The sequence below is a fragment of the Impatiens glandulifera genome, chromosome 5 (assembly GCF_907164915.1).
Source record: "Impatiens glandulifera chromosome 5, dImpGla2.1, whole genome shotgun sequence".
Classification (NCBI taxonomy): Eukaryota; Viridiplantae; Streptophyta; class Magnoliopsida; order Ericales; family Balsaminaceae; genus Impatiens; species Impatiens glandulifera.
In genome coordinates this window covers 37,986,998-38,002,278 of record NC_061866.1, presented here as the reverse complement: position 1 = coordinate 38,002,278, position 15,281 = coordinate 37,986,998, and the positions used below count along the sequence as shown (strand labels likewise).

The following is a 15,281-nucleotide window of genomic DNA, read 5'->3' as shown; positions in this document are numbered from 1 at the left end:
CATTTATTATAGACTTTCAAACCCATTTTTATGTTGTGGGTAGTGCTAGGGAGTAAATGAGTAAGTAGAGTTCAAGTCAGCTCGATTAAATATTTATTAGCTCAATTCGAGTTCGAACGAGTTTATAAATTTGAGTTTGAACTCGACTCGGCTATTTACCTACAAGATTGGTTGTGAAGAAAAAAAATTTAATATTAAAACAAATAATTAAAAAATATATTATTTATTATCTGACTCAAAAAAACTGAAAAAGTCATCCAACAACTAGTTCGACTCAAATATTAAAGTCAAACTCAAGTCGAGCTTTAACCGAGTAACTCACAAACAGTTTTACTCATTTGCAACCCTAATAGTGTTAGTTCCTATTACAAAATTTATTGTATAAAAACATTAATTTTCAAATCATAATACAAATTAAATCATGATTTTTAGCTTCATTATTTTTTTTTAACATAATCAAAATATTATTTACATAAATAACAAATAGACCCTAACCAACAAAGATGACATTATTTCTTCAAGCCCTTTTGAGTTAGAAGGAAGAAGATGATAAACCAACGAAGATAATATAAAACTTTGAAAACACAACTGCTGCTGTAGATGAAACAGTAAGAAAGTAATAATTTATCACTGCAAATTCAAGTGTTTGCCTAATCTTAAAAAGCTTATCAAAATGAGCATACAACACATACATAAAGAGAGTCTAATTCTGTTTTTATGCTTACAAATGGTCCGATTATGACACAAAAACTCAGCAGACCGGGGTGAGATTGGGGAATATACAACATACATACCCGTAAAGGGTAGAGACTTGCAAAGTTTGTTTCTAAGAAAAGACAGTGTTTGTACCCAAAAAATTAGACCAAAGCAGCAGAAACATCATTGAAAACCATGAGAAGAATGTTTGTTGTTGTTGATAACTGCTTGATCCAGATGACGACTTTTTTGGGGTCCTTCCAGCTACAGCCGGAGCAACTGCATGCCCTCCGGGAGCGCTTTGTTGCTCAGTTGTAGGCAATGGGATAGAGATTCCGCCTTTTGGAGTTAGGGGCATGCTCTTATCATCATCCCCATCAAGACCTTTACCTAATAACCAAAAATATACAGTACATATTGCAATAAGTTTACTCATAGGCGTAAAATATCACTGATTGAGTTAAAACTCCTCGTTTCCGATAGAAACTATTTGAAAATGGTGATTGTCACAATCCCCCTTCGCAGAATCAAAATCACTAGCCAAAGTTAAAATTGAAAATAATTGCTAGATCATCATCTAGATTTGTTTCTTGAATCTTGTGATTTTTGACAAACTTAACAGGATACTTCTATAACATGATCTAGATTATAATTTGATTTTTGGTTTCATTTGGTATAAAAGTTATGATTATAGATATTGATAACAATATGATAACAAATATGCTCTATATATTATATTAGATAAGAGAAGCTTTTCAAACAACCATCATGTTTAGTTATAACGGTGTGGATCATTTAGGACCACACAGATCAGGATGTGCATAAATACTTCTATATTTTAGTAGGCAATTATAATATGTTTGTTAGATATTTTTTGTGTGATTGAATTGGTTTAATTCAATTCCATTTAAATCGCTGATTGGGTTAAACAAGCATATGATGTGGACTATATCTCAAAAGATAATCAAGATTAATGAAAAGTCAATGATACGTGTTTGCCGTATCCGATACCGTTTCGTATCCGATACTCCAAAAAAAAATAATTGAAGTGTCCGTGCAACACAGACAATGACAATACAATGAGCCTATTAAGAAATTGTTATTTTTTCACCATGATCTCATTATAAAATCGATAAATTTAAAATTGAAAGTCTTTTTTTTTTCATTTGGTACAAGTTTATTTCTTTTATAATCTATAATTTTTTTCTAGATTATGATCAAACTTATAGTATGATTTTTTGTTTCATATTATTTTCTGGATCATGATACAAATTATTGTGTGATTTTTGGCTTCATTTGGATTATATTTTGGGTTATCCAAATTATTTTTTGGATCATGATCTAAATTATTTTCTAGATCCTTGTGATTTTGGGCGAATATAACAAATGAAGATTTTTTTTGGATCATAATCTAGATCATAAAATGTGAAAACAAATAGGTTCAATATGCATTAGAACTTGGACAAAAACAAGGAGCACAATCTAATGGACTTACAATCAGAATGAGACCATCCCAGCTTCATATTCTCTTGATCAAACACTAACCGATAACCAGTCAAGAAGTTCTCTGCAGGGGAGGTAAACATAAAGTATAAAGAACCATGAAACAGTTAGGATATTAAGAAAAGATAAACACTTACGTCCAATAATCGCTATATCCTGCTCTACAGGCTGTAAAGCTAAACAGAAACCAACCAAATCCTGCATAGGAAAATGACAAATTAGTACAACTTTAGGTAGAACATAGGTTTATGGTAACCTACAAGAATAAGATGCAATGAAAAATAACTAAATTGGTTGCTGACCTCATTCTCATATATTAGAAAAACTGAATTATGGATTGTGAAGCTGCTATTTGAGGCAAACTTGAATGACATGGAAGGAATCTTGGGCATTTCTTGAGAACTGTTGAAACAAAACAATACCCATATTAGCATAACATGATTTTATTTATTTTTACATCTGAATTGGTTATTCTCATTCATGTGCACAACACTATCTTCGTGTTTTATGCAAGTTTTAAAGAATTTTCCTTTCAAAATATAATTTATTTTCAAACACTTTCTGTTTCTGGATAGATTTCTGAAATTGTGCACGACTAATTTTTGTTTCTAATAGTCTAGATGATGAGATATCAGACACAAAAAAAGGTATTTCCAGCTGGGGTAACATTGTGTCAAGTATAATTACCTAGATTTGTAGCAATACTTCCAAGGTACCTTTCCTTCAAAGCTTGTTGTTGGTCTTGCATTTATCTGTCCGTCAAACTGTTAACCCATACTAGTATGTGAGATTTGCTAGTGTCGGTAAAACTCGCAACAATAACCAAATCTTACCTCTTTCGCCACTTTCTCATATATTTCTGTTGGAAGAAATGTAAATGATGTTCCGGTGTCAACTAGTGCTTTAAAGTTTGTCTGGACAAGACAAGAACGTCCAATACAACAACCCTCAACCCCAACAATGTAGGTTGTTAAACTGGTTCAAATTGGACACAAAATCAGTACATAGTTGACAACTTATAAATGCATGTTTTGTGTTATGGAAAAAAATTGTAGATTAGTCCTAAAAGTTTTTTGTTTAGACCAAGGTATTTTCTATGTAAGAGACTAGCATAGCTTCCCACCATCATGACCCTCACTTCAATGAAAGTGTTCATAGTGGTAATCAAACCTAAGACAACATTACACAAGTAAGTTCAATACATACTATTTTTCATCCAATGGCAGGAAACTAGTAGTCTGCTGGGAAGATGATCCCTGGTCCCCAAAGAAGATTGTTCCTGAATCATCAGCATTAAAACAAAGAGAGAAAGAGTTGTGCACCATTCCTGATCTAGACAGAAAACTTGGAACTGAAATATTTCCTAGACCAAGACCGAGAAGTCCATCAGGAGCAATTCCATCCAAGTAACTGCCACTTTGTTTTATTCCACAACTGACAAGTACTTACATAGCATTAGAACATTTAGTTAATTCCAAGCTTAATTTTAATGAGAAGAATAATATTCAAGAATGGATCAGTGGTCAGACCCTATGATAACAGGAGCCTTCACAGAGACGTTGCTTGAATCTTCTACTCCAGAAACAAGATGCAGTATATCCTCAACTAAAAATCCTGAGCTAGATGTGTCTTGAGAGTTGTAGTTAACTGTATAAGGGCAAGATTGCTTCGGACTTTTGCAATCTGAAACAAGTTCACATATCTGGTGACTACAATTGAGTTGCTTGCTGGTGCTTGATCCAGTTGGATTATACTCGTTTAGATCCTTATCCTGCACAATAAATGCCCCAAACACCAGGGAGCACCTGCCAATCAATAATTGGAAATTAAGTGCTAAACTAGGTTACTAGATTTAACAGCACGAAGTTTTTTTAAGATGCTTAGAAATTTGGGTGGAGGATCATGGCGATAATGCTGACGTTAGCCTTGACCCCATCACGGTCGATGCATCACAGACGAGTGAGTGAAACCAATGCACTGGGAAAGAAAACATCTGATGATGAGATCCTTGATTATGACCCATGGAGGAATTACTGATGAGGGTGAGATCAGCCGTAAAAAAGCAAAAAATTACTGAAGATATGGTTAGGAAACGAGGGGAAAAAATCCAAGCTCAAAAAAGATGCGCACAAATTCTTGCGGCGTGAACACGACAGGCAAAGTGCAAGGTCCAATGATGGACGTGATGAATCCACTATGAGAGTTGAGTTTCAAGTTGACGTCAGCTCTTTCGATTTGGAACTTTGAGTTGTTTTTTCTCTTGGGACTCTCCTTCCCTCTTTCGATGATTTTTCTGTTCTCAATTATTTTGATTAACTTGTGACAAATGATGTAATGACTTATCAATGGTTTGGTTTTCCCACAGTAAACACGAAGAGAATCTCACTTAAAAAAAAGATGCTTATAAATTTTCCAAGTTACCCATTTCACTTGGTAATGAGAACCAAGTTGTCGCAAGTGGTGTTTTTGTGTAAATATCTTCACAGTCACTCAATTCCTATATGGTAGTCTTTGATTAAGTCCTATGTCAAAACCACCCAGAAGACTATGGAATCAACACAAAAGACCTATTTGTTTTGATACCTAAATCAATTTCAATTCAAAAAAACCTCCAACGTAGTAAAAACATCATTAGAATATTCATTACTCAAATTCAAAATAAAGCAGTGATCCAACTCCACTTCCAAGTGATTCTCAATTATTGCCAAATATGGCATATTTCCTGAAGTGTAAAAAAGCTACAAAAAGGTTCCCATTGATAATCTTTCCTGCTGCTGACTGCATGTAACTTCTAGAAACTCTTAGAAAAGTCTTGAGTGGAAATCTCAAATATAAAATGTGAAGAAAAAAAATACAACTCTGGCAGCAAAATATTTTACAGAAAAAAAAAAGTGTCCATATATCCATTCTTCTTAGATGCAGTCACCATATACTACAAGTTGTTTTTCAATCCATTAAGTAATTATAATGAACTGGGAATAAATAGGATCTCAAACTTGCTATTATACAATGCATGCATAGTGATTTTGGCCCACAAATGCACGGATTTCATTGCTTCACATGAAAGACCCATAACACTAAAACTTGATATAGATCTTAGTAATTATGAAACCTTCACCAAGATAAGGAAAATTTATATTTGATATGTTTGTCAAAGTAACATGGGTCTAAAAAATAATCTGACCAAATTGAAAAAACAATTCTATACCATGGAGCAAAAAAGAACACTAAAATTTGGCTAAAAAATGATTTGTATACCAAATGAAACAACAAAAATCACACTGTAATCTGGATCATGATCCAAAAATTAATTTAATCCATTCAAAAATAAAAATATTATATCAAACACAAAGATTGTAACAAAATACTAGTTTCCAAATAGGCTCACTATCTAATCTAATGACATGTGCATACTAATAAAGGCTCTTCTCGAAGGCTAGCTTAAAGTTTAGTTTTTCCTTTTCCGGTTCTCATTGTAATTTGCAGAACTACTGTGCTTTATTGGTTGCAATAATTTCTACGATCGCTTTAGTTTTAATAAAAGTTCCTCTTTCCAGAAAATAGTCTTGGATTTTGTTTCAGTTGATAAGAACAAGAATTAATCCTTCCTTTCGTTTACTTCTGTAAGATTGACGTAAAGAAACCAATGAAAGTAAGAAGTCACCATTTTGTTTTGTTTACTACTTTTGGACAAGGGATTTTTCCTTGGAGAAGGGTAGCACAACATTGCAACTCCCCACACGCATCCACTTCAGGTGCTTTTAGTGTGAAAATTGAACTTGAGACCTCAAGTTGTTATGTTCAACATTATTACCAATTGAGCTACCCTTGGTGTGGATCCATTTTGGGAAGATTGTTACCATTTGTGATGGAATCCGTCCAATCTATACTAACTACTCCAATAGCTTATATACTAAAACAACTTCAAAATCAAGATAATGATCCGGCGTAGTATGCATACCAGATTACTATAAGAACTGGCTGATAAAGGAGCACAGTCTATACAGTTGCATGGTACCCACGACAGATCAGAACCAGTATCAAGCGCAACAAGATAAGAGACACTCGGTGTCCCTATGTTGACCCAAGTGTAATACAACCTGCGAAAAATAAGTATTTGTTCATAATAATCAAAGTAAAATAAATTCAAGAAGATTACAAATACACTTAAAATGAGAAGTGTTTGCTTGGTCAGAAATACATAAATGAATTCTAGCCATTAGCATGGTGAATCTAAATGGGGCATTTGAAAGAATAGGAACCTATATGGATATAAATAGAGTAAAATAGTCTAAAGCTGAACATCCTGGATATCAACCCCTATCAGCCTGGTACGAAATAGAGATTATGATTTCGAAGGGCTAATCACACTGCCGATTATTAGAAGTATTAGATCAAAATTATTAGTTGTTTAGGATAAATATGTTAGTATTTATTAGTAACTTCTTAGTTCCCCTTTAGGATTAGGTTTTAGTTCTATAAATAGGGTTGTAGTCCTTTATTGCCATTATAATTTGCTTAGTATGTTATACAAACCCAATTAGGCTCGTAACATTTGTATAAGAGTTTGCATCTATGCGCCTGTAACTTTACTATCAATTTATCTTCTCATTCAATTATATTTGGGTTACAAACACTGAATTGGGTTTGTAGATTTTGAAAGGAAATGGAGAGTCAGAGACTTAAATAATACTTCTTCACATTAACCAAAGCATAATATATCATCAAAGGATTATGATCCTATTGATAGAACAAAAACCTAATCCTAATGGAAATCAACTACCAAGATAATTAATTTAAAAGGCTAACATAATTACCCTAAGTGCTAACCAACTAATAGTGTTTATCTAATACACAAATGGAGCTTATTAGAAACCCTAATATGCTAATTCAAGCAATGAAGCCTTGATTGAGTTACTCACAAACGAATTTGTATCATTTACTAGATAACCAAATTCAATAATAAACTCCATATAAAGCATTAAATTCTTTTAATATGATATAAAACATCACTTTAACCATTAGAACAAGCAACAAACCAAAAAAAGAACATACTGAATAAGGACAAATTAAAAGAAGGAAAAAGAAAATCACCATCCAAAATCATTGCCTAAATTCATAGCATTGCTTCCTTGGGACGGGAAAAGAAGCTGATACCGAGGACCAAGCTTCAATTTTTGCCTCTGTACATCACTGTCAACAAGAAATCTATAATAATCCAAATTCTTTCTGGACGGCCAGTGGCTAGCCAAACTCATATCCCTTGAAACCCTAAGTGCTTTAACTTCGTCGGAGAATCTGTGAATCAGCCTTGAGGAAAGAATCGCCGCCGTGGCACATTCCTCAAGAAGAAGTGCCACAACTAGACAAACCAGAGAACGAGTAGTCATAATGAGTTTAAATGAAAAAAGAACCGAAACCCAATGTAGAGGAATCTGATGATGTTAAGCCGGCTTGGAGAGATAGAGATCTACGGATCCCCTATATCATAAATGGAAATCGTTTAGAGACAGTGTGAAGGTAGAAGATGAACAAAGCGTATAGTTTGAAGTTGAAGGGGAAATGAGAGAGTATAAGAGTACGTACATCACAGAGAAGAGCGATAGGAATCGAGTAGAACCCTGAAAGAAAGAGAACACTTTGAAGATAAACGTTCTTTTGCAGAGAGAGAGAGAGAAAGAGAGTGATCGGTTCTAGGGAAAATAATGGAAAGTGAAGAAGATAGAAGAAAATAATGGTTTAGACAAATTAAATGCATTAGTGAAGACATCATCATTGTTCTTTTTTTTTATATATATATTAATCAGTTTATTTATTTATTTATTTATCTATATATATTATGAAAAAAATAATTCTTATTAAATTAAAATAGGTCTTACATATTAACTTTTATAAATATATATTATTTTTTTACTTTTAAAAGAATAAACTCTAGAGTAGATAATTGATTTATTCTTATTTCTTTGCTTCCATTAGTTTTAGCCCACATTCTATTTAGTTAAATCGGTTTTTTCGTCTCGAATTTTTTTAGTCGGAATAATACTCGCAATCGTTGGTGGGTCGTTTGTTGTTCGTACCCTTTGATTGTGTTAATGATCTTTTCTCGAGTTCGTGTTCGTTCCCTTATTAGCAGCAAATGACGAAATAATCTAATCTGAAGTTATTTTGCATTTTTTTTTCAATAAAAAGTTACTCGATTTGATCTTTCATATGGAGGACTTCTTACATGTATTTTCCTATAATTTGTATAGATTTTTCACTATTTCGGTCATATATGTAGATGATCCATTTTTATTTGGCAGGACATTTTACGGCGTTGCTTATCAACCATCGGTTAAAGATAATATTAACCTCGATTGATAATATTTGTAGAGATTTTTCTGACACTGTTTCATTGGTTCGTTCGGCTTGCTCTATAACAACTGTCACCGTTCGTCTCTGAATGAATTCTCAAGAAATCGCATAATCGTTGGATATTTTCATTGAGAATTTTAATTTTATAAATTATTTATGTAATTTTATGTGATTTTATGTGATTTTGTAGATGTTATATTATATTATTTACTAATTAATATTTCATACTTAACTCTTATTTGAATTTAATAAGAAATGGTGTAGATTGAATGGAAAAAGATGAAGAGTAAAAGAACGGTGAAGAGTGAGCAAAAAATTGGTGAAGATGGAAGAGAAAATGAAGGAAGAATGAAAGAAGAGGCGATTAAATGAAGAAGATTACGTTAGATAAGAATAAAAGAAATGAAGAGTCGTAGATATGTTAGGAATTAGGGTTTTATTTATGATTGTGGGCCTTCATATGGGCTTTGAAGAGAAAGAAAAGGAAAAAATATATTAATTGAGTTTTAATATTAAATAAATAAAAAATATATATTATATACTCAAGCTCGAAAAAGCTCGACAAGCCATCGAGCAAGCATTATATGAACTTGAGCTCGACTTGAATTTTAAACGAGCGGCTCGAGCTCGGCTCGAGCTCGGTCAAAGTCAAACTCAAGTCAAGCTTTGACCGAACGGCTCGCGAGTAGCTTGACTCATTTGCAGCCTACACTAGATGTCCATCAAATTAATTTCTTTTATTAAGTTTTTTATTTGATTTCTTCGCAAATTAATTCCTTAAAAGAGTGAATTGACTCAAAATTAAAATATTTTCAAATATATTTGGATGGCCACATTATTTTTGAATTTAAAAAGCGAATAATTCTTAAGTTTTAGGAATGAAAATTTTCAATCAAATTCTTCTAAATTAAGTGTTAAAATTGAAAATTCGGAAGGATATATAAAATAAAAGTGTGGTATGTACATTTTAAGTAGTCTCAGCCACTTTGCATTATAAATTTTTACAAATAATTTGATTAATAATTGTAAAAAAAAAAACTTATAAATATTAAATCAAAAGTGGAAGAGTAAGTGATCCAACAAATACATGATCAAGTCATTGTTTATTGTATTGATTTGATCATTAATTAAAGCTTCATTTTTCTTTGACAATTTTTTAATAAACTCTAATACACTTTACCGAGACCAGGTACGTTTCATTCGATGTATTCATTTGAATTGCCTCATTTTCTTTAGGCACTTGTATCTAGACACATGATATGAACATACTGTGACAAATTTAGGTACATGATAGGATTTAAATATGATACATTTAGGCTCATGCTAAGTCTTAGACAAATAATATCTTCACAAATGGCCAAAGATTTAAATTAGAGATCATTATTTGGACATTACGAGGGACATTAACGTCGATACTCTTTCTCGAGTGTAATCAAATACCAAACCTAATTGAATTCTCTTTCCTTTTATTTGCTTTTATTTGCGTTTTTACGCAATATTATTCTTTCTCGGTTTCTCACGGAAAAGACTGAATGACAACCCTTATTAAGTCAATGATAATCAAGTTAAACGGTAGACAGTATCTGTATTCCACTCATAAAATGACACTTATACACAAAAATGAAGCATCTCCCTCCTCATTTGTTGATTTTTTTTCTCTTGGTACAAGTAGCATTGTCTTAGTGGATGCATGCATTACCTGTATCGAATTAACCATGTTAAACCTATTTTGCTTACTCATCTCATTTTACTTAGACAACTTTCTAACTCTCATCTTTTACTAGATTAATGAAGAAAGTAAATTAGGGACCAAATATTTTGCTGTTACATCAGGGGATATTGCTTCACTAGCTGCCAACTCTAATGTAATAGTATATCAAAACTAATAATAATAATAGAAGGACCATACGAAATTAGCCATGAATGGGACATTCATTCTTGCTCTTTAATGGTATATTATAATATTCCTCCTTAACTGCATACACACATTCTTATGAAACAAGTACATTTTTTTATGAAAATAATCATTTGAGGTCAAATAATGGGTTGTGTGATCAAGCTTTTAAAAAATCTGGAAAATAATAATTTTTGATATTGTGTCCAAATAAGGTAAAATGGAGTGGAGGGAAACTAATATTTTTTATCCAATAAGCAATTACAACTACAAAGGAAAAAGAAAATAAAATCAATAGGGAGGTTCTTTTAAGTTTACACTTGACCAAATGATAAATGGGAGTAAATGTTGCAAGTCACTCTCTTCAAGAATGAAGTTTATCATTCTATTACCTTTGTTATTTCGCGATCTTCAAACTTTTGAGGTGCAATGACGTTGTTCCCATCGAATTTTCGCAACAAATGGACAATGGAAGAGACAAGATCCATGTATAAACTATCTCTTATCGCTACAATTCACTAACCTCGCCTTCTCGACAATTCCCAACCCAAATGTTTATTTGCCCCATCTTATTCGATGGTAAGACCCTACAACAATCTCTTCTCGGTGACTACAAAGATAAGTAAAAGTGAATCAATATAATGTTAAAAACATACTTTAAGAAGGATGTAAACATGTGCACATGTTAATTAGATTGTTGTAAACTTTAGAAGAATAATAACTTAGTGGTAAAGCACATGAACTCGAGTCTTCAACCCAGACCATTTTCAAAAATAAAATTAGACAAACCTACCTTTTCCCACCTTTGGGGATCCGGTCTTTTCATGACCAAGATGGTGTGAATGCTTTCGGGTGATGGAGTCCGCCACTTACAAAATGGGTGTGGATCTTTTCGGTCGAGTTTATAAACTCCGACCACTTGCTTTCGAGAAGGATGATACATAGAGGAGGTCATGTAGTACAAGAAAGGCTTTTGGCACGGGTGTTTTGTGATGGGCCTAGAATTGAATGAATACGTTAAGAAGTCTCCTCTCGGAACCCAATTCATGAATGTTCTCATGGGCATTTCTAACTCTCGAGGAGATATTATTCCCCTCACGACTTGAATGACGTATCCCCATGACAAGGAGATAGACCACTGCCTCTTCGAGTCATAGCAAATCGATTGTTGCAACACGCTGGCCGAATCTTGGTTAACCGATTGAAATAGGTGGTGTAACGCTTGAGTTCTAGTCATCCTCGGAAAAATCGGATCAATGAAGTCGATGTGGTGCATTGTCACTAATGGAGTTACCGGATGTGCTCCTAAAAAGCCTACAATGTTTCCATACATGTCACACTGCATGTTACAATTTAATAGGATCATAGTTAGTATTATACACAATGTGCCTTGCATTTTATTTTGCATAGTGTGTTTTATTGGAGACTAAAACATATATAACATTAGAATGTTTGTAAGGAAATTAAGGTTTCTAATTTTTATCGTTTGCACAACAAACATATATGTACCTGGTGAAATCCAGGTTCTTTGGTAAGAGGCACGCCGATCTCTGAGACACAAGCTTGTATCCTATCGTCGCTTCCGAAAAGACCAGGGTACCGATGCAAGCATCGGTCCTGCATCTTCTCAATCTCCTTAGCTAACGGATAGCTTATCGCGAAACCCCCACCACCAAACGCCATCCCATACGAAAAGAAAATATCTTGTATATGACTTTCAGACGGGCTCCCAATATAATAAAACTGTTTGTGATCATACTTATTCAATATCCGTATCAAATTGTCAATCACAAACACGGTATCATCATCCCCCATCACAAACCAACGCACGTCCTTGAGTCCTAGCCTTAAGGTCTCGGATATAACCCTCGTTAGCCTTATGGCAGCCCTCCTTCCATGCGGATGAGTGTACTTGAAATCGGAGGTATTCTCGGAGACACGAATTTCAGGAAGGTGCTCGTTGGACTTGGTCGGGACATCCTTTTCGAGCCACACAACTCCCCTCGTTTGGTTAGGTCTCCACCAAAGTTTTATATACTCCTTCCGTTGCTCCCAAAGGCCCGCGGACGCCGCGATGCAGAACACGACGTGGTTGATCTCTGTGCCTCTGGTTATGTGTTGAGGCGGTTGCGGTTTTTGTAGGAGCATAGCCCGGGTGTGGTTTTTTTGTTGGATTGGATCGGGGATGAGTTGAGATGAGTTGATGGCGGAGTAGGAGAGGTTGGAGATGGCGGCGATATGGCGACATTGGCTCGAGAAGTTGTCGGAGAGAAGGAGGCGAGAAGTGTAAAGGGCATAAACGAGGAGGAGAAGAGTGAAGAACCAGGTGCCGGTGCCACAGTTAAGGAGGCTGGAGAAGCCAATGGTTGGACGTTGGTGTGGCAAGCTGGAGGAGCCCATGGAAATGATATGATTATTTCAGCTGATCATTAGTTCAACCAGTGGGGAAGAAGTGTGTGATAGGGGATTGAGAATTATTAGGATCATGTTGAAGGATAACAAGTTACATGCATCTCAAGTTATTTGCTACAAACAAGGCAAACCATTTGTTTTATTTGAGTGATACTTGATTACACTCGTCACCTTTTCTCACTATCTTCTATTTTTATCACTCTAACTTTATCATTTTTATTTATTAAATAATTTAATACAGTTATAAATTATATATATATAATAATCAATTATTTATGTTTATTTAAATTTAAATTTTCGCGAGATCCCACACTTCCGTAAACTTTCCACCCAAGCTCCTCTTGTAAAACAAATACCAATTAGTTGAAAAAACTAAATAATTTATAATAGGTTATGCAAAAGGAAAATTATGTAGTGAAAAATGTTATTTCAATTATATTTCATCAATAATTAGAAAGATTGTTTGAACAGTTTATAATATCAATTAATTTTATTTATTTATTTTTCTTTCCTAATTAATTTTTTAATTTTCCTTTCTACAATATGTAATATTATTATAATATATATATATATATATATATATATAAAAATGTTTAATCTAAGATTTTGGAAGTTTACTATCCACAATTATCAGAAAGGAAGGAAAAGAAACCTTATGAAAGCAACAAGTTTATAGGAAAATAAACATTGATTGAGTAGTTAGAATTGTTTTTGATTATATTCTTTTTATTTGTAATCTATGTTGTTTATTTTTGCAAAAACAACTAATTTTATTTAGGGTCTTTTAATTGTCCACGTTTAATTATATTTAGTGTTTATTCAGCTTTGATTCTTAATCCTCCCATTTTTTAAATTTTTAATGAAATTATATTAATCTTTCCCATAAAAAAAAACTATTTTCTATTGAATTAATTATTCATTTATCTCCTCTAATTAAATTTTTTTATTATTTTTTATTTTATCTCTTCTACAATATATAATAATAATATATAACTTTTTATATTTTATTTCTTATTATTTATATATATATATATAATTTTTTATTTTTTAAATAATATTTTATCTTTTAATAATAGAAAATGAATATATATAATTTAAATGAGAGAAAAAATTAATTAAGAGACATACAAATTAAATAATATATATATAACGAGAGAGAAAATATTTAAATAAATTAAAAAAAAATCTATAAATATATATATATGTATAATAATAATAATCTAAAAATTTTGAATTTTTTCATCCACACTCATCTATTCTCTCTCTTAAAATAATAACTATTTTCTTTTAAAATAGTTATACATTTTTCTCTCCTAATTAATTTTTTATTATTTTTTATTTTCTCTAATAATAATAAAAATAATAATATATTACTCTTATATATATATATAAACTTTTATTCATTTATCTCTTCTAATTAATTTTTTATTATTTTTATATATATATAATAATAATAATAATAATAATAATATATTACTTTTTATATTTTATCTTTCATTATTTTCTTTTATATATATATATATAAACTTTTCTTTTTTAAAAATATATTTTATCTCTTAATAAGAAAATAAAATATATATAATAAGATAAAAAAATTAATAATAATTAAGAAATATAAAAAATTAAATATAATATATATAAATTAAGAGACATACAAATTAAATAATATATATATAACGAGAGAGAAAATATTTAAATAAATTAAAAAAAAATCTATAAATATATATATATATATATAATAATAATAATAATCTAAAAATTTTTGAATTTTTTCATCCACACTCATCTATTCTCTCTCTTAAAATAATAACTATTCTCTTTTAAAATAGTTATACATTTTTCTCTCCTAATTAATTTTTTATTATTTTTTATTTTCTCTAATAATAATAAAAATAATAATATATTACTCTTTTATATATATATATATATATATATATATATATAAACTTTTATTCATTTATCTCTTATAATTAATTTTTTATTATTTTTATTTTCTCTTCTCTCGTACCACATATATATATATATATATATATATATTACTTTTTATATTTTATTTTTCATTATTTTCTTTTATATATATATATATATAAACTTTTCTTTTTTAAAAATATATTTTATCTCTTAATAAGAAAATTAAATATATATAATAAGATAAAAAAATTAATAATAATTAAGAAATATAAAAAATTAAATATAATATATATATATATATATATATATATATATATATAAGAGAGAGAAAATATTGACATAAATAAAAAAAATAGTTATTGTTATTGATTTATAAGTTAAATGTATTTATAAAAACTTTGTATATATATAAATATAATCTTATTATATTTATATATATATATATATAAAATATATATAATATTATATATATAAAGTTTTATAAATAATAAATAATAATAACTAAATTTTC

At 31.0% G+C, this 15,281-nt stretch overlaps 2 protein-coding genes across 3 annotated transcripts; both read right to left on the bottom strand.

Moving 5' to 3' along the window:
- Positions 1-595: 595 nt before the first annotated feature.
- On the bottom strand, positions 596-7,934 carry LOC124938659 (aspartic proteinase-like protein 1). 2 transcript variants are annotated; one of them, XM_047479138.1, is made up of 11 exons: positions 7,786-7,934; positions 7,294-7,680; positions 6,161-6,299; positions 3,729-3,970; positions 3,406-3,633; positions 3,033-3,174; positions 2,887-2,963; positions 2,502-2,601; positions 2,337-2,397; positions 2,192-2,263; positions 596-1,086 (listed from the first exon to the last, which is right to left on the bottom strand). In XM_047479138.1, the coding sequence occupies exons 2-11, from the start codon at positions 7,587-7,589 to the stop codon at positions 827-829; spliced, it is 1,617 nt and encodes a 538-aa protein (XP_047335094.1). In that variant the 5' UTR covers positions 7,590-7,680; positions 7,786-7,934; the 3' UTR covers positions 596-826. The 2 variants fall into 2 exon arrangements, with proteins under 2 accessions (XP_047335094.1, XP_047335095.1); XM_047479139.1 differs by having other exon boundaries at positions 596-1,080.
- Positions 7,935-10,940: 3,006 nt separating this feature from the next.
- LOC124939292 lies at positions 10,941-12,847 on the bottom strand. The gene is made up of 3 exons (XM_047479778.1): positions 11,957-12,847; positions 11,241-11,786; positions 10,941-11,057 (listed from the first exon to the last, which is right to left on the bottom strand). The coding sequence occupies exons 1-3, from the start codon at positions 12,845-12,847 to the stop codon at positions 10,956-10,958; spliced, it is 1,539 nt and encodes a 512-aa protein (XP_047335734.1). The 3' UTR covers positions 10,941-10,955.
- Positions 12,848-15,281: the final 2,434 nt, after the last annotated feature.